Below are 16,878 nucleotides of genomic sequence, written 5' to 3'. Positions count from 1 at the left end.
TGTTTTGCCTTTTCTTGTAGACTATATGTGAATATTTGGGAATCTGATGAAATGGCATTCTTATTTTCTATCTGTATCATAATGTGAAATAATCTTTGTATTATCTCTGTATGTGCTGGTTATCTGTTGCCCTCACAGATGCTTGATATTCATCATTTATAATGTAAATCAAGCTAGTTTCACACCATGAAAACATTTTTGTGTCATACGTCATTCTTTTGTGTCAGACGTCATTCTCCCCAGTGATCTGACAGAGAGGAAAAAGTTCAAGGAATCCTACGTTTCAGATTATAGTAAATGGTTTCCACCGACAAACGCTGCGATCCAATTAATTAAAAGAGTGTATGTCATTATCTTCTAATTGCAGTACGAGCCTGAACTCCCACCTGTCTTGTAGGTAACAAATAAAAGGATGCCAGGGCAGAATCAGTGCTGAGGCCATGAAAGTCTTAATATTTCATTTAGATCTTGTTAATGTTTGTGTGTACGTGTCTGTGTTATGGTTGTTGACGCTGCCCACACTTGCTGCTACACAGCCACAAATGCCCCTGGCACTTCAGCGGAAGATTAGCTAGGTCATGATGAATGACCCTCGCAACTCCAGCACAAGCCCCAGAGACGTGTGGCCATGAATTATTAAAGCACCATCATAAATAACTCACCGTAATGAGGGTGTGCTTACGCGCTGCAGGCGGAGAGAGAGAGAAGAGAGGAAAAAAAGGGGGAATGGGAGGATTGGAGTTGAAGAGGAAGGGATGATTGAGAGAGATAACAGTTTGACCTTGGACTGAAAACCTGTCGTGATGCTCGGCCAACGGATGCACTCAGGCTTGTAAAAACGAGTGCGGAGCTAATTTTGCACATCGGCCATTTTTTTCTCCCCTCAGAGAGATGGGCTCTGCCCCTGAGTACATGTCATAAATGTTAATGTTAAGTAACGACACTCTGTATCTAGGCCACGTAGAGATTGGCAGCCGCACAGGTCGCTTCAGGTGTTGCTGTCGTCGCGCAGACTGTGACAAGCATTTCTGACATTGATAACAAGCCCCTTTGCTTGTACAAGAATGTCTGTGGAATAGGTTGAGGAAGACAGCATCAGACATTGAACTTAAAAACAACTTGTTCATGTTAAAAAAAAATCAGTTTTACTCTGGATTTTTCTTTCTCCAGGAAGTTCACAGTCAACAAACTCAGATTAGTTTCTCTGCGATTACCCACAGCGAGATCGTGTTAGATGATGAATGACAAAGATGATGATAATCCTTCTTTAAACCATAAGGCCAGTTTTATTATCACTATTGAAGGCCATTAAAAATATGCCCTTCAGGAACAGGAAAAGGACATACAAATTTGCAGACACAAAGACTGATGAACAATGTTGTGTAAAATATCACCGAGGCCCCAGTCAGCCACAGGCTGAAAGTGCACTTAGAGTACATGAAGCTGGTGGAATTCAAAATGCACCCTTTCCACAGTTTGTCTCACCTGATAACAATAATAGGTTTTTCCAAAACAGTCTCCAGAGCAGGTAAATCTGTCTGTTGGGTATTTTGTTGTGTTCATGTAAAATGAAACATTTGCAAAAATGTTAATATAAGCCTACCTAATGAAGGTTGAGGGCTGTTTGGTTGTAGTTTGGTAGGTGTGCAGTTTTATCATGAACCCACATATATGTTGATTTTGAGAACAGTTATATGATCAGCAGAGCTGTGTCTGTCCTGCTTCCTATCAGATGTTGGCTGTGGTGCCCAGTTTTAAATAATAAAAAAAATACAAGAGATTTAGCCCCGTCTGTTGTTCAGGTGCTTCACTGTGGACAGAAGTCTACAAAAATGACTTGGAAATGTTTGCGCAAAATGAACATTTTAAAAATGACATGGTATAATGTGGATATAGATGGACACAAGCATCCCATCCCATCTATAGCAACTACCACATCAGGTATTCAGATGATAAAATCAGTTTTCTCTCTTTATTTGCAGTTGAAAGTTATGTAGCCTTATGGGAACGTAATGAACTGTTGAATAATAAGTGCTGCACAACTACTTATCAATGGTGAAGTAGTGAGTTGTGAAAATCTTGGTTTACATTTCAATTTGTTAATGAGCTGTGTGTAACTCATCTACCACCAAAATCCCCTCACAATTGAACCAAGACATTTTAACGCTTCATTAAAAGGACTTAGGAGTATTCTGGACTACATTTGCCTTTTCACAAACTTAGGAGCTAACTTATAACAAGTGTGTTTTTTCTAACTTTGTTTGCTTCTTATTTAGCCCAAAAATGTTTGACTTTGTGGAGAAATGCTTGATTTGAAATGAGTAAATGAAAAATGAGAAGGAAATGAGAAATGAGTTTTAATATAAGAAAACATGAGACTCTTTTCACTTATTAAGGCTATACAAACTCACTGACTGTTTAACAGTCAGCAACATTCTCCTGGGTGGCATTTATGCTGATTAATGACAGACAAATAAAGCATCTCAAAGGTCACAAGTTGTAAAGGCCACGGGTTTCATTCCTACAGAAGCCCATTTAGGTCGATCAGTGGACATATTTTCCCTCTCTTGACCTCTCTGAGGTTTTCTCTGAACCTCCACCTGCTCACTCTGTGTGATTCGTTCTGGTTATGAGCATCAGCTGAAATGAAAAAGTGCCTCTCGTGATAATGTCTCTCTTTCCCTTTGTCTGAGCCTAGAGGTTGTTTAGGTCGTTTGCAAATGATGACCGCCATGTCATGGCCAAGCACGCCAGCATCTATCCGGCACCGGAGGAGCTGGAGGCCGTCCAGACGCTGGTGTCTACTGTGGAGGGAGCCCTCAAGAAAGTCTCTGATTGGATGGATGGTCTCAACAAATCCTCAGGGAAGACATCCACCAATAGCGAGGCTGGGGACAGTACACTGGAGAAAGATGCTGCTGAAACAAAGTATGTCCCGCTATGTGTGCTCTTATTTTAGTGTTGTTTAAATGTTTTTACTGTGATGATTATTAGCACTCGTCCAACTATTTGTCCTGCTGTTCTGTCCTGAGAATGCCGTGCCGTGGAATGTCCGTGGTTTCGTACAGTTCTGTGTTGTATTGAACTTCTAAGTATGTATTGATAAAGACAATTTACCGTGCATTCCACTTTATTTTTGTACCTTCAACCTTTTCCCCAGCACAGCAGCAGAATCGTTTGCCTTGTAAAAAATGTGTTCTGCTCTAAATCTTCATCGGGAGGATTGGTGTGATGATTGGATGATTAAACAATTTCAACAAGTAGTCATAAATTCTCAGCATTTGGCTCATGGCCTAAACATCCACACAGGTTCTGTATTAACAAAGCATCTATTTGAAGCTATAATGGGGCACTGATTTTGTACAAATCAAACACAACCAGGACAGAAAGAAGAAGAAGAAAAAAAGAGTAGAACGATTAAGCACAGTTGTTGTGATTAAATTTAAGTGATTAAATGAATTTATATCCAGAATGTCTTAAGAGTTAAGTCAAAAAACAGGTCAGTTAGCTTAGATTACAAAAAAATACACTTTTATTTATATGTGTGCGAGTGTCCACAAGATGCCAGGTCATGTACATGCTGTCATCTGCACATGAGGAGTCAGCAAAAACACCGATAAGCAGGCCAGAATTCTAGACACATTGTACCCATGGACCTCATGCACTGACTAAACACCAATAGACATGAAAAGAATTTTGTTTGTGATGCACAAAGAAGGGAAGATGACCTTTAAAAATTCATTTCAATTTAGCTTGGCTTGGTAATCCACAGAACACACTGTCAGCAGGTGTCATGGGGACTGTGTCTTTGGTGGAAAATAGTGACAGCTGTTGACAGCGAGGTCTGTGTTTTATCCAAAGCAGCAAGGCACTGGTAGTATTTGAATGTTTTAGTGTGTGAAAATACCTGTATTCAAAACAATCCATTGATGTCTTAACATGCAAGTAGTATTATACAGTTGGTTGGTCACAGTGGAGCCAATTTTAGCTAATTTATATGAAGATGAGCATGTTAAACAAAGGTATGACGGTGACCTTTACTTATTTAGATCCCAAAAAAGTGCAGATTGTACTGGCTGTGAATTGATCTCTACAGTGTTATAAGTAAGGGACAATATTATTCTGAGTCTTAATTATTATTATTTATTATAATTCAGAGTACATTTTACATACCTTTGTGCAGGCAGAGCTTCACATTTTGGTAGTCACATGTGGGTTTCTTGCTGTGACAAAACATGAGCAATCTTCCTTCACATAACTTGTTTTGTCCTCTGTTTTTTGCAGTGTATATGTGTTGAAAGGCTATCACTTCATGTTTGGAGAGAAGACATTTTTACAGTAGACAATAGCTTTCCTTTTATTGTATCAACTTATATAATTGAGAAATAATGAGATGGAATAGTTACATTTATAAATATGAGCAGCTGCTCACTGCAGTGAGAGCTGAGGACCTATTCTCAGGCTATATTTCTGTGTCTGTCTGGCACTGAGAGACCCTGACGCTGGCCGTTATCCTTTTGTCCTCAGGCTGGACGGCATGTCAGTGCTGTGCGGGGTGACACGTGTCGGCCTGGTGGCCAAAGGCCTGCTGATCAAAGGGGACATGGACCTGGAACTGGTGCTAATGTGCAGGGAGAAACCCACCAAACTGCTGCTGTACACCATCAGCGCCAACCTCCCCCTACAGATCCAGGTATACTCAGCCACACCTCCAGCACTGCAGTGTTCAGTACAGTGCATCCAAAATGAGCCATGAAAGCACAGCTGAGGAAACAACCTTGGGGGGCGACATCTTTGTGATCCAAGCGTCAGTGGAAACGCTCGTCCAGAGAGAACAGAGAAGTTGTTTATGTACGATAAGGGTTTGTCTGGTGACATTGGAGAAGAGACATGCTGACAGCCTGAAGTGAAATATGATGATAATAATGATGATAAAACAAATGGTCCAAATATTTGCAAAGATGTGTGATAGACAGTATATTATGCACAGAATACACATAATACATACAGACATTTATAATGTAGTATTTAACATACATTATGGTATTAATTTTGATCATCACTGTTCAGTGTTGTTTCTGTGTATGTTTGCATGCAGTTAGAAATACCAGAGGGTAAAGGGAACCTTTTAAAATATTAAAACAAAAACATTCTCTGTCAGCTGTGATATGTGGGTGTATTTTCATCAGTAATGGGTGATACGGGAAACAAATGATGAAGCTCCGAGTTTAGCTTACATTGTTAAACAACACGGCAACACTACATCTTTACACATTGTAGTGATATATGTCCTTATGCTTTTGCATTCTCTGTAAAATGAATCTAAAAGGATATTTTGGATATAAATTCAGTCAGATAATCACAGGACAAGCGGGCATTATAAAAACATGCTTAAGATCATTTAAAATTTCAAAATGTTTGGACAGAATTTGTAAAGAATGTTACATAACAAAAGAAATACTTGAAATGCAAACTAAAATAAACAGAAATCAGAACCAAGTAAGTGTTTTGCCACTGAGGTCTCTCTTAAAGTGGATGGCTACAAAGGCTGTGCAGCCAAATGTTTGCTAACACAAAGAAATGGTTGTATATAGGCAAGCGAGTTTGGCAAAAATTTTAAAAATACATAATATTCAGTTTAAATATATATTTTTTGAATATTTGAATGCAAAAGGACTCGCCCATTTGAACGAAAAGAACAGGGTGCAGAATGAAAGGGCAGATGTGACCACAATGGCAGAAATTATCTACGTAAAGTCATTTGCTCATGCTAGTTGATTACCAATGAAACAGAACAGGATGAAGTATTGAGTATTATCAGCTCCAGTGAAGTATCAATATCAATCACCCTCCTCTATGCCACAAAGTGTTTCAACCGCTGCCATTATTCCAGAACTCGAGCAGTCTTAGGGTAAAAAGATCACTCTTGATATGATGCAATTATCACAAGCAATTTAGTCCTCTTAAAGATCAGCAGTGGAGTAATTAGCCTTAGTAAAATGAAAACGTTTGCAAAAATACCAGTGATGCATACTATTGTATACCACAAAAAAAACCCCAAAAACAAATCTCAAATATATTGTTTTACTGATAATTAGAAGTGATAGTGTATATGATAATGTCAAGTAATAATTCATTAAAACTAAAGTCCTCTGCTGTCTAATCCAGAATCACTTGTGTGATTATAAATCTAAATCATTAACACAACAAACAGAAAATAATTTCTCAGGGAGAAAATTATTTTTATTCTTAAACCAGATGAAAGTATTGTTTTTAGTCAGTGGGAGAAGGGGATACAGAGATGGTTTGAAGTGGATATGATATATAAAGGAAATAGCTTGTGCTACTGAGACTATACTTTATTTATCTCTGCCATTCTGTCTTCCTGAGATGTTTAAAGCCCACACTGCAGAGTAATCTTCACACCCAAATCCTGGCCACTGGGACTTTCTTTCTGTCTTTACAGCTCCGACCTGCTGGAGCTTTGCATTGGATGCATCACATCCAATTGAAATAGCCTTTGTGTGTTTTTAACATCCCAAATTCTGAGCCTCAGAGTAGTACAAATAATTTTATCAAAAGATCTACTCTTCAAATGGGTTTCCACATAGCCCGCGCCCCCACCCCCAAAGCATCTGCTAGCTAGCAAAACAGTGCCGAAGTACACAGCGCCTAGATGTGCTTCCTGCGCTGCGTTCTCAGTTAATTACCTGCCATAGCTGCCGTGCATGCTTCATCATCAATGGAGGAAACCATTTGAAGCTCTCATTTCCTGGACCAAACTGAGAGAGACTGACAGGCACAGGGGGTGATGGATGGGGTCATTTCTCACAAAGACGAGATAGTGAGAATGCACTTGCCACTGAAAGTAACACGAATCTTGAGGAAAAACAAGATAGTTTGGCATGCTGGGAATTGGCTGGTGACAACAACAGGGGTAGAAACGCTGAATGCAGAGCAAAGCTGCATATAAACACAATTATTTGTGCATTTTGCTCCGTTTATAAGCTTTTTTGGTAGTGACAGACATGTAGTTTGAAGTCAAATTATGTTTTTGTGTTTACTTTAATTCTCTCAGCACCTAAGTGTCATTTACTTTATATGAGTACTCTCAATTCTCCATTAAGAGTCATTACCCAAATAATGGAATGGTTTAACAAATGGGGTTTCATCTCATGAAAATGACTATAACTTGAAGGTAAAATAAATGAACCCAACCCAATTTTCTGTGTCTTTTTCAAATTAACAATGAAAAGGAGGGATTATTCCCTTTGAACCCATGGAGGTCTTTTATTCTGAAATGTACAGGTTTTATTAATGGTCGTTTAACAGCTAACAAAAAACATCAGCAAGCTAGAAGCAACATTAAGCAACAACATAATAGAGAGTCACTGTGAGGCTATCGATGGAATTAGAGCTGTGGGAGTGCACATTATCCTGAATTTATCAAGAAAACAAGTGAACATGGACGAAGGGTTTGTAAAGAACATCAACTGCAAGTTAAACGGTAGAAGATCTGAAAACAGGCAACATTAAGAATAATGGGCTCTCTCTAACACCTTTTACAGACCTGTAGTATGAAACATTGCTAGACATTTAGAGAGATCTGTTAAACCTTAATTAATGACCATGACAGTGTGTCTCTGAAATCAAATCATGACACACTGTGACACGTGCTTTATGTAAAGCATTTTGCTAGGTATTTGCACAGGATGACATTTTAAGATATCAAAGTGACAACTGGTCTGTTTAAACATGTTATTGTATAAGAGGTGTTTTAATCTGTTTTTACCTGGACCGTCAGTGGATGAACAACTTTTATGGAACAACCTGACCTGTAAAATCAGGCTTTGTTCAGAGAACTTGTCCTAAACTTGTCATAAACAGTTCCTTGTTCTTTAGAAACAACAGGAGTCAATGTTGTGACTATTATTTTTGATTCTTGATTAATTACGCAGCTTTGTCTTGCAGAAAATGTCAGAGGACAAATACGAGGTGCAGTCATGTGTGCCTGAGGCCGCCATCCAGGTGTGCAGGACCAAAGACCCCCAGCTCAAGCTGAAGATCACCCTCTCATCCTTGGCCATGAGGGAGGAACACAGCAATCCAGAAGAAGGTATTAATGAACCCCCCCCCCCCCCACACACACACACACAGCCACACCCCATCCTCTGTGTCTTCTTTGGAAGGCTGCATTCCCCAATTTTATTTGACCTTGGTATGACAACACAGCATTGAGAAACAGGACAAGGTTGAGGAAGAGCTGTGGCTTTGTACTGGAATATACTATGACACTTGAGCCTGATATGGAAGATAATCTGGGGAAAATTGGGAACGATGATGCACTGAGAAGGCTGAAAGCTGAGAGGCAAGCAGGGGAAAAAGGAGACGGGATGATATGGATCTGGGTCAAGTGTGGTGGAAATAGCAGATGGCCAGGGCAGAGTGATTTCCGCAGGGGATGTGTTGAGTTGTATTGGGATTGGCAAAAGAGGAGATGTCTGTTTCAGCTGCCCTCTTGTATCATCCGGCATATGACCAGAAAGAAAACATTCAGCAAAAATCAGAGTAGGAAAGTAGTTCCTTTTTGGCAGCCATGTTGAAGACAGACATCATTTTAGGCCAGAAGTAGATACATTTTATGGAATTAATCCCTGAAGAAAAGGAGGTGGTTGTTTAAGTGAAGTAATCCATCACACCAACAAGACAGTTCATCTCAGTAGCTGTGAAAAAAAAAAAAATCACCTACATTTACCAAACATGGGTGGGAAACTTGACTCTTCATTCTGTTAGGTGTCTGTTCTAAGAGTTGACATTAAGCATCAGTGCTTCCACTGTGTTTGTTTTCTGCAGCTGATGGGATTGAAATTAAAAATAAATTAAAGGTGAGTGAAGTCAAGAGCTTCCATTATGGAACAGCCAATCTCAATGTGGTCCCACTCCCAGTGGGAAAGATTGAGTTGAGCCATCACAAAAGGTAGAAAAATGGATTCTGCCAAACAAGAGAAGCGGCTCCAGAGCACGGCTGTTGAATGCAGGTTCAACACCCTGTTTGCACAAACAAACACAGTATTTTTTTTTTTGTGTGTGTGTTTGTGAAATCCCACAGAGACGGTCCCTCTACCTCTCCGGCTGACACTGAAACAAGAGCAGAAGTGGTTGTCCTAACCTTGTTTCCTGCTCTTGAGAAAATTAAAGAATTTAAATAGGTTATTAAGATTGCAACCTGAGGGTTTCTCCTACATAGTTCCCTGAAGAATCCCCTTATTTGGGGTTTATGAACTCTCGTACAGTATCTGCCTTTGCGTTGCAGCAGCAATGAGACAACCTATCAAAACTGACTGAAACCAAGATGATATTGAATGGCATGGCACCAAACAGGTGCACTTACAAGTTTTTGCACAGCATCTGAGTAAGTAAGCCTACATTAAACATGAGAGGTCGCCCCACAGTCAGTGCATTTACAGGGGGGATGTAAGACCAGAGAACATTTCTCTCTCTCTCTGTTACTCTGCAGACTGTATGTGATTGTCAGTAGACAGGAGGCATAGAACTGGGGGAAGTTGTTCACAAGTTAGTTGATCATGCCTAGAGAAAAAAAGAAAAATACCTAAAACTGGTCACCAAATTAAATATGGCTGTCCTCCAAAGTAATGTCTATGTGTGGGAAACACTGTGTATGAAATCTGGAAGTTAGTAAAGTAAGAGGACTTTAGTACCACGATTGCCTTAATTCCCCTTGAGTGGACTGTGGATGATTTCAAGGTTGACCATGATGTAAAATCCTCAGATCGCCCACCCTTAAAATGTTACTTCCCCTGGATGAAATGTTAAGTCCAAAATGTAACTTGGCTCCATTTTCTCATTAATTTTTTCTGGCTGCAGTCTGTACTCAGCCAAAGATAATTTGTTTCAGAAGGAATAACCACTCTTTAACACCAAGACTGTGGCCACACTAAACGTTTTCATCGTTCATTAACAGAGTGCTAAGTCTTTTTTTTTAATGGTTAAACAGTTGATCCCATGACATCAGTTTGAGAAGAGGAATGTCTATCATTGCATGTTTATCATATCACTGTTTTTGCAAAGCTCTTGCTCATCAGAAACCCTTATTGACCGATCTGTCCGATCAAAAACTGTGTGAGTGGAAAAACGAAACAAATCTCACACATTTTAATCACTTGATGATTAACATTCAATCCTCATACCTTCACCAATCCATTGTGATATACACGTGTATATATCAAAGCCTGTCCTATCTGTGCTACTTAAACCTGGAACCTGTTCAGAAATATTTTTTTCTGGTGAGTAACCTGTAACTGGTTTCCTTTGACTCTTACATGACCCCTGGCTTTTGCAGTATACTTCCTGTAGCTGGCCTCTGCTCACTGACTGTTGGTTTTGTTGCCGTAGCTCCGCAGGTCAACGCGCTGTGTGGATTGACACGTCTCTGCGGCCCCGCTGCTGATGAGGCGCAACCCCACCCAGCAGCAGGAAAGCCCGGGTACAAGGGGCTTCCCCGACAACCAAATCAAACCAACCCGCACACTCTCTGCCTCAGACATGCTCCTCTACCCCTCCCCTTCCCCACTTCCTCTGTTGACTGGACTTCTCTCTGGGTCACCATGAAATTCTGGTCCATGTCTACTACTGAATATATAAACTAAAAGGATGAAATAGCTACATTACCAGCAGCCCACGTCCAGATCTGTGCTTCTTTTCTTTAATTATAGGGGCTGATGAATTTTTATTGGCTCATAATGGCATCCCATAATTTCATGTTGTAAAAATGGTGTTAATTGAATTAATGTGATGTCCTGCTCACTAATCAAAATTCCCCTAAGCTGATGTCAGGGAGAATTTAGTGGGGGTTGTCCTTATCTGTATGTGGTCTTGACCTGTGAGTGATGGTTCCTTCATGGGCTGCCTCTGGGAAACGGCTTCCACATTTTATCTGCATACCAGGGACAAAAGGAAGTGAGTCAGAGGACTCATACAAAGATACAAGTGTGTAAAGTAAAGGAACACGTGAATACTTCCAGATCTCTTTTTTTGGTGCATTAAAGTCTACATGTCTTTATTTCTGTATTTTTAGCCCCACAGACCATTATTTCTGTAGAGTCTTGAGTATGCCAATGGAATAATTCTTTAATGATTGACTCGCCTTACACTTTGGGCTTCTGACTCTTCAGAGGTTTTTCATGCACATAAAGATAAAATAAAGAGTAAAATAGATTTAAGGAAAATTAGAACCAAACAGTGATCATTATTATTTCTTATTGGCATTTATATACAATATACATGTTGCAAATGTGCCAGCGTTGGGTGAGCTTTCCTATCGAAGTCCAATATATGGTTGTCAGGCTGTGGTGTCATGAATCTACTGAGTCCTCTGACAGACGACACCATTCTGAGCCCTGACCTAGCTACCTTTAAGCTGCCTTTGAAATCTGAGACTCAGCTGCTGAAGTATGCTTGTGTCGCTGCTGAAGCAATTAGTTATTTGATTATTCAATAGAAAGAATAATTGTCAACAGTCGCATGTCAATCATTTCTGATGTAAATGACAAAAACTGATTTATTCCAGCTTATCTAATTGGATTTTTTACTCAGTTGGAAATTTCATAATGTTTGGAATTTGTCACTATTTTCTGGCATGTTAAAGATGAAGAAATTGATTAATGAAAAAATAACTGACGAAATAGACATTAATGACAAATGTGCTGCCCGAAGTATTAAGTGGTGGTGTTGTGTGAGGCATGATTGAATGAATAAGTCTAGAGTCTACAACAGCCTGTTGGCCTCCACCTACAGGCTACAGAAGACCCTGCCTTCTGCTAGTACTGTTGCTGGGTTTGGGACGCTTCTGGGCGTCAATCTTTTGGCAGTGGTTTGTAGCCTCCAGCCAATAATGGCACTCAGGGTGAAAGGTCGAGCCTCTATAAAAACATAGCGACCAAGTTACATGGCTGTCTTTGTCTCTTTCCTTCGCTCACGGTCTGCCATGAATGTATAAGAAGCTGCAGATTGGTGTGTCTGACCGAGGGCAAGGTGAGCTGCACACACAGCCAGGACCGAGAGGCAAACAATGGAGAGTTCATACAAAATCTGGAGGGCTGTGTGGAGGTGTTAGCTTACTTGTCTTCACTCCCTGGCTCACTCGACCAACGCTGTTCTCTCTCTGTCTCTGTCTCTGTCTCTGTCTCTGTCTCTGTCTCTGTCTCTGTCTGTCTGTCTGTCTCTCTGACTCTCTGAGCCAGGGGGAGGAGCCAACATTGAATGGTGTATTTACAAACAGCCACAACAAATCCTCCATAGTGTTCCTTTAAGAAAAGATAATTAATTGATTTATTAATTGATATATTATTTTTTTTATTTTTAATAAATTCATTAACTTAATAATTTATTTTAATTCAACACTGAAAAGTATATATTCATATGTTTTACAATACTCTTGAAACTCCATAGTGACCCTCAAAATCACTTATTTACTTTAGTTTTTAGTTCATTTACACCTTTCCGTTTCTTGCCACAAAGTGTTTTTTGAGAGACAAAAGTAAATGTAATGACTTTTGGTTAGGTTTCACTTCACTTCTCGATTTCATTTGTTTTGGGGTCTCCAGTTGCATCAAGCAAAAAACAGTGAGAGAGTTACCTATATGTGCTGGATTTAAAAAAAACCAAACAACCTAACAAACAAAAAGCTTAACTATCCTCTCACTTTAACAAGTCATGCTTTTAGCTGCAGATTTCCTGAGTGGTACATCATAATACCCAGAAGTGGCAGGGGCAGAACATGAAGGTCCTCAGTCCTTGGTCTCGGAGGAGGAGTGACATAGGACAAACCCTGTGTCTCTCATCAGCTCCTTCGTTTGTCTTCCACCTCTTCCATCCTCTTCAGCTTTCACTACGGTCTCTACAGCAACAGACTGCTAAACCACACACATCGCTCCTCGGCTCACATTACTGCTGATGAATCACATGTAGACGGATAAATTGGAATTTGAATACTGCGTTTATTTGGAATTATGGGCTACAGTGTAACCTCCTCCCTATGAGCAGGAGCTTCTTATAATGCTCTGTGTCAGCATTACTGTCAACTTGGTAGAAAATAGACGTGATTTAATCTGCTTGCTACTGCTCATTGGAGGAAATCTTTGAACTATAATGGGACTGATTCCAGTGTGATGGGACATTTATCAAGATTTAATATTTGCAACTTGGCAAGCTGTAGTGTAAAGATAATGTTTCCAGCAGAAGAGAAGTCACTGTATTAGATTTCCTGGATAAGATCATTGATAACCTGTGAGCATTCATTCTTGAGCTCTGCACTGTGGTCTGCAGTCTGTTCCCCTTTTGTTCGTCTGCTTGACTGTCCCACAGTGGGCACCCCTTAGCTACTCCCGAGAACAAACAGCCTTCACTTTCTTTCCAGGGTGGCGTTCTCACTCTCAGATGTTTATGTTGTCGTTGTCATCTGCTGTCACTCTTTTTCTGCTGTCGTTCTCCCATGGCTCGGCCTCCAGTCATGGCAGGAGTGCTCCCCACAGGAACCCGGTGTAGAGAGACTGTTTCAGTCAAACATAAACATCTGACCGTCCCCGCAAGAGTGAAAATACTAGCATGGCACCCCAGAAAACTGCAGAACAAGCTGCCTTTTTAAAGCAGGGTTACTTTTTAGAATAGAGTAGAATATCTAATGTGTCAGTACTGTTCCCTGCCTTTCCCCAATCTCAGGCATCCCTGAGCCTGTATTTCACAATCCACCAAATCTCTCCTTGTTCCAAAGTGTTATTTTTATCTTTAATCTGGCTTTTGGTCCCGAGTTGTTGCCATGCTCTCATTTTCGTCCTGCGCCATAATTGATAACACACTAATCTGGCGTGTTCCATCGCCTTCAGCCACTGATCTGCATCTAGAGTGAGACTCCGGCCGGGCAGCAAGACGCATGCGCTCACGTCTACTCTGGTTCCTCCTGTCAATGCTATGAAAGATCCTGCCTTGTGCATGATAAACCCCCCTCTCCCGGAAAATCATGGAATATCTCAAATTTCCCCCCTCCTAGTTCATTCGGTCAGATCAGTGGGTTTGCCTAATAATTAGCCGTCCAACCCTGCTGCCTGTGTGTCTGTGAGTGAGTGTGGGAGGTCAGCGTGGTCACACTTGGTCTGTCCTGTCTCATCCTGTCCCTCTCTCCAGAGGAGGGCAATCAGCACAACAAAAAAGAGAGGCAGAAGGATGAGGAGACGGAGGAGGAGCAGGATGTCCTGGACAGGCAGAAGTGCCAGGCTGCACTGGCTTCGCTCCGACATGCCAAATGGTTCCAGGTGAGAACAGCTGGGCTGATGACACAATCACTCTCAGTGTCTTTACACTCTGACAGTCTGTCTTTCCCTGTATATTCAGTCCTGTCTCTGAAAAGTGCATTTGTATTCTTCAATGTGCCTCAACAAATGTGTTTTGGAGAAAACAAAATGGTGATAGGTAACAACTGTTTCATCAGTGACAAGGTTCAGACACAGCTGTGTGGAGAATAACACCCAGTCATATTCATACAGGTGTATATTAGAACTGACACTTTTCACTACTTTACTGATACACTCATGCCAACACTGTTGGCTATTGTAGGTTCTTCCATCACCATAAACATCGTCATGTTCACCTTGCGGGCCACACTGAGGTTGCTTCTGTGCCGGATGTGGCCCTTACATACTTCTGTGTAGTGTAATGTAGTATATATGTTCATCTATGTCTTACCATATGTGCTTATAGATGTGGCATCATTAAACATATACCTTATTAGACAACATCCAGAAGATGTTAAAACTCCATAATGCTCTACGTTAAAAATGTTTATTTTCTGAGCTGAATATGGAAGCAGTTAACGAGTGAGCCGTCTCGCTCCCTTCTTGTCTTATCATCGAGCAGGTGGTGCAGATCAGCTGTCTTTCATGTGATGCGACTCTGACCACGCTTGGTGGCTTTTCAAAACATCTGGCTATTGACAGTCACATGGAGGCAACTGCTCTACTGAAAATATGTCTCCATCAACATGACATGGGATGTGTAAACAAAGGGGTGCAGAATCACATGTGTCCAAAACAAATGCATTTATCTTCTTTCTGTGTGTACGAGGAGGCATGTGTGATAAGCACATATGTGTTACAGTTTACTGTTTAATGTTGTTGTCACTTCTTATGCCTCTGTGCATTGATGGTTTCTGTACTTTGTGAGTTACCTGGTTCAGTTATAGGACTAAACATATTTATTTTATTTCAAAATTGAAACAATCGACCGAAGTGTACTTGTTAAAACCTTTAAATAGTACATAGATGTAGGAGTCACTGTCACTGTCACTGACTGGAATGACTCAAAATAGGTCTGTTTTCCTTCTCCTGTTTTTAAGCACGTTTTCAGTTTTGTACATAAAACAAACCTAAGTGTAAAAGCTGGAAATTTGAGAAAAGTTGAAAAATGTTTTTACGCTTGGCCGAGCCTCACAACACAGAATGAACATGAAGGATGCGACTGAAGAAAGATGAAAAATTGCAGCAGATGAAAGGTGATTGATGAGGACCCTCTAACATTTTTCTAATTAATACACAAAATAAACAGAATTGCCACTTTTTAATGTTCCATTTTTTCCAAGTTTGGCTTTAGCTGTTTCTATTATATGCAGCTCTATTTTTTTTGTAAAGAAGTATTAGTTTATTTATAATTTACAGAAAATCTGAAAAGGAAATGCAAATAATGATTTGCATTTCCTTTTCAGATTTTCTGTAAATTCAGTTAGAATTTGCACATTTGAATGGAAACTTGACCCATGAGGCCAACACTGGAGTGACATAAGTTGTCAACACACATGTGCAGCAATTAGGTGTGAAAATTCCATTAAATGGAATGCAAGTGTATGAGTGTTTGTAGAATTAGCATGGATTGTATAGAAATATTAGGGAAAGAACAGGCAGCATGAAAATTGTGGAAATGTTATTTTTCAGTGTAAGTAGAGGAAGAACTCCACAGAGTGAGATGTAACTTTGAAGGCCATGAAGACATTCTTCACCTAATCAGGTTTCAGATGACCTGCAACTGTGCTGTCCTGACTGAACTGAGAATTTTACTCTCCTGAGGAGGCAGGAGGGAGAGTAAAGTCAAGGTCAGGTGAAGCAGTGAGCAGCTTCCCTCAGGGAAGGAGAGCTGAATGCCAAGTGATATCAAAGTGAAGGCCCCAGTGTGGACTGAAGGTGAAACAGTTCGAGGATGTTGCTGTTTAATCATATGCACACAGGGCTAATATGACCCACTGATCTGTAATAACTGCAGATACAATTAGCACCATGCCTGAAAGGTCTCAATGAAAGCACCTGAATAAAATTACCTGCTTTATTGTTGTGAACAGTCATCCTGTGCAAATTTATGTGTCAGTAATCTTGAGCATAATTTGCTATACCCCTCACATTCTTCAAGCACATCCTTTTGTCTGTGGAACAATCTTAGGAGGAAGTTTGTAAACCAGAGATTTTGAGAGGTTTTATTATTTCATATATATTCATTTTACTAACTTCTTAGATGTCCAGTGAAATATATGGACAATAAAGGTCTAGGGTGCTTGAAGAGATTGGCACAATCTACTTACAGCATTTCACAGTTGAGTACGAGGGAGAGGACTTAACAAAGAGGGCAAGAGGGGTATTTGTATATTCATTTTATGCATTGCACACTACAAATGGAATTCTTATACAACATAGCAGCATACGTGAAGAAAAAACAATAAGTGACTTGGAAAAATTACCCAACTCCTTGTAAAATAAAAAACAAAATAAAGATAGATAATATATAGACAGAGCAAATAACCTCCCTCTGAAATATGATAGTAAA

General features: G+C 40.2%; 1 protein-coding gene across 1 annotated transcript in view; it reads left to right on the top strand.

Moving 5' to 3' along the window:
• Nucleotides 1-16,878, top strand: part of LOC124057514 (spermatid perinuclear RNA-binding protein-like) — a 61,829-nt gene that overhangs the window by 25,470 nt on the left and 19,481 nt on the right. Inside the window, exons 3-6 of the mRNA XM_046385862.1 lie at nucleotides 2,699-2,928; nucleotides 4,528-4,693; nucleotides 7,972-8,116; nucleotides 14,200-14,327. Coding sequence (XP_046241818.1) covers nucleotides 2,699-2,928; nucleotides 4,528-4,693; nucleotides 7,972-8,116; nucleotides 14,200-14,327 — 669 coding nt within the window. The remainder of the gene's footprint in view (nucleotides 1-2,698; nucleotides 2,929-4,527; nucleotides 4,694-7,971; nucleotides 8,117-14,199; nucleotides 14,328-16,878) is intronic.

Source organism: Scatophagus argus, chromosome 4, assembly GCF_020382885.2.
Source record: "Scatophagus argus isolate fScaArg1 chromosome 4, fScaArg1.pri, whole genome shotgun sequence".
Lineage (NCBI taxonomy): Eukaryota > Metazoa > Chordata > Actinopteri > Scatophagidae > Scatophagus > Scatophagus argus.
The sequence above is the reverse complement of the archived record's forward strand: the minus strand, read 5'-3'. Positions and strand labels throughout refer to the sequence as shown.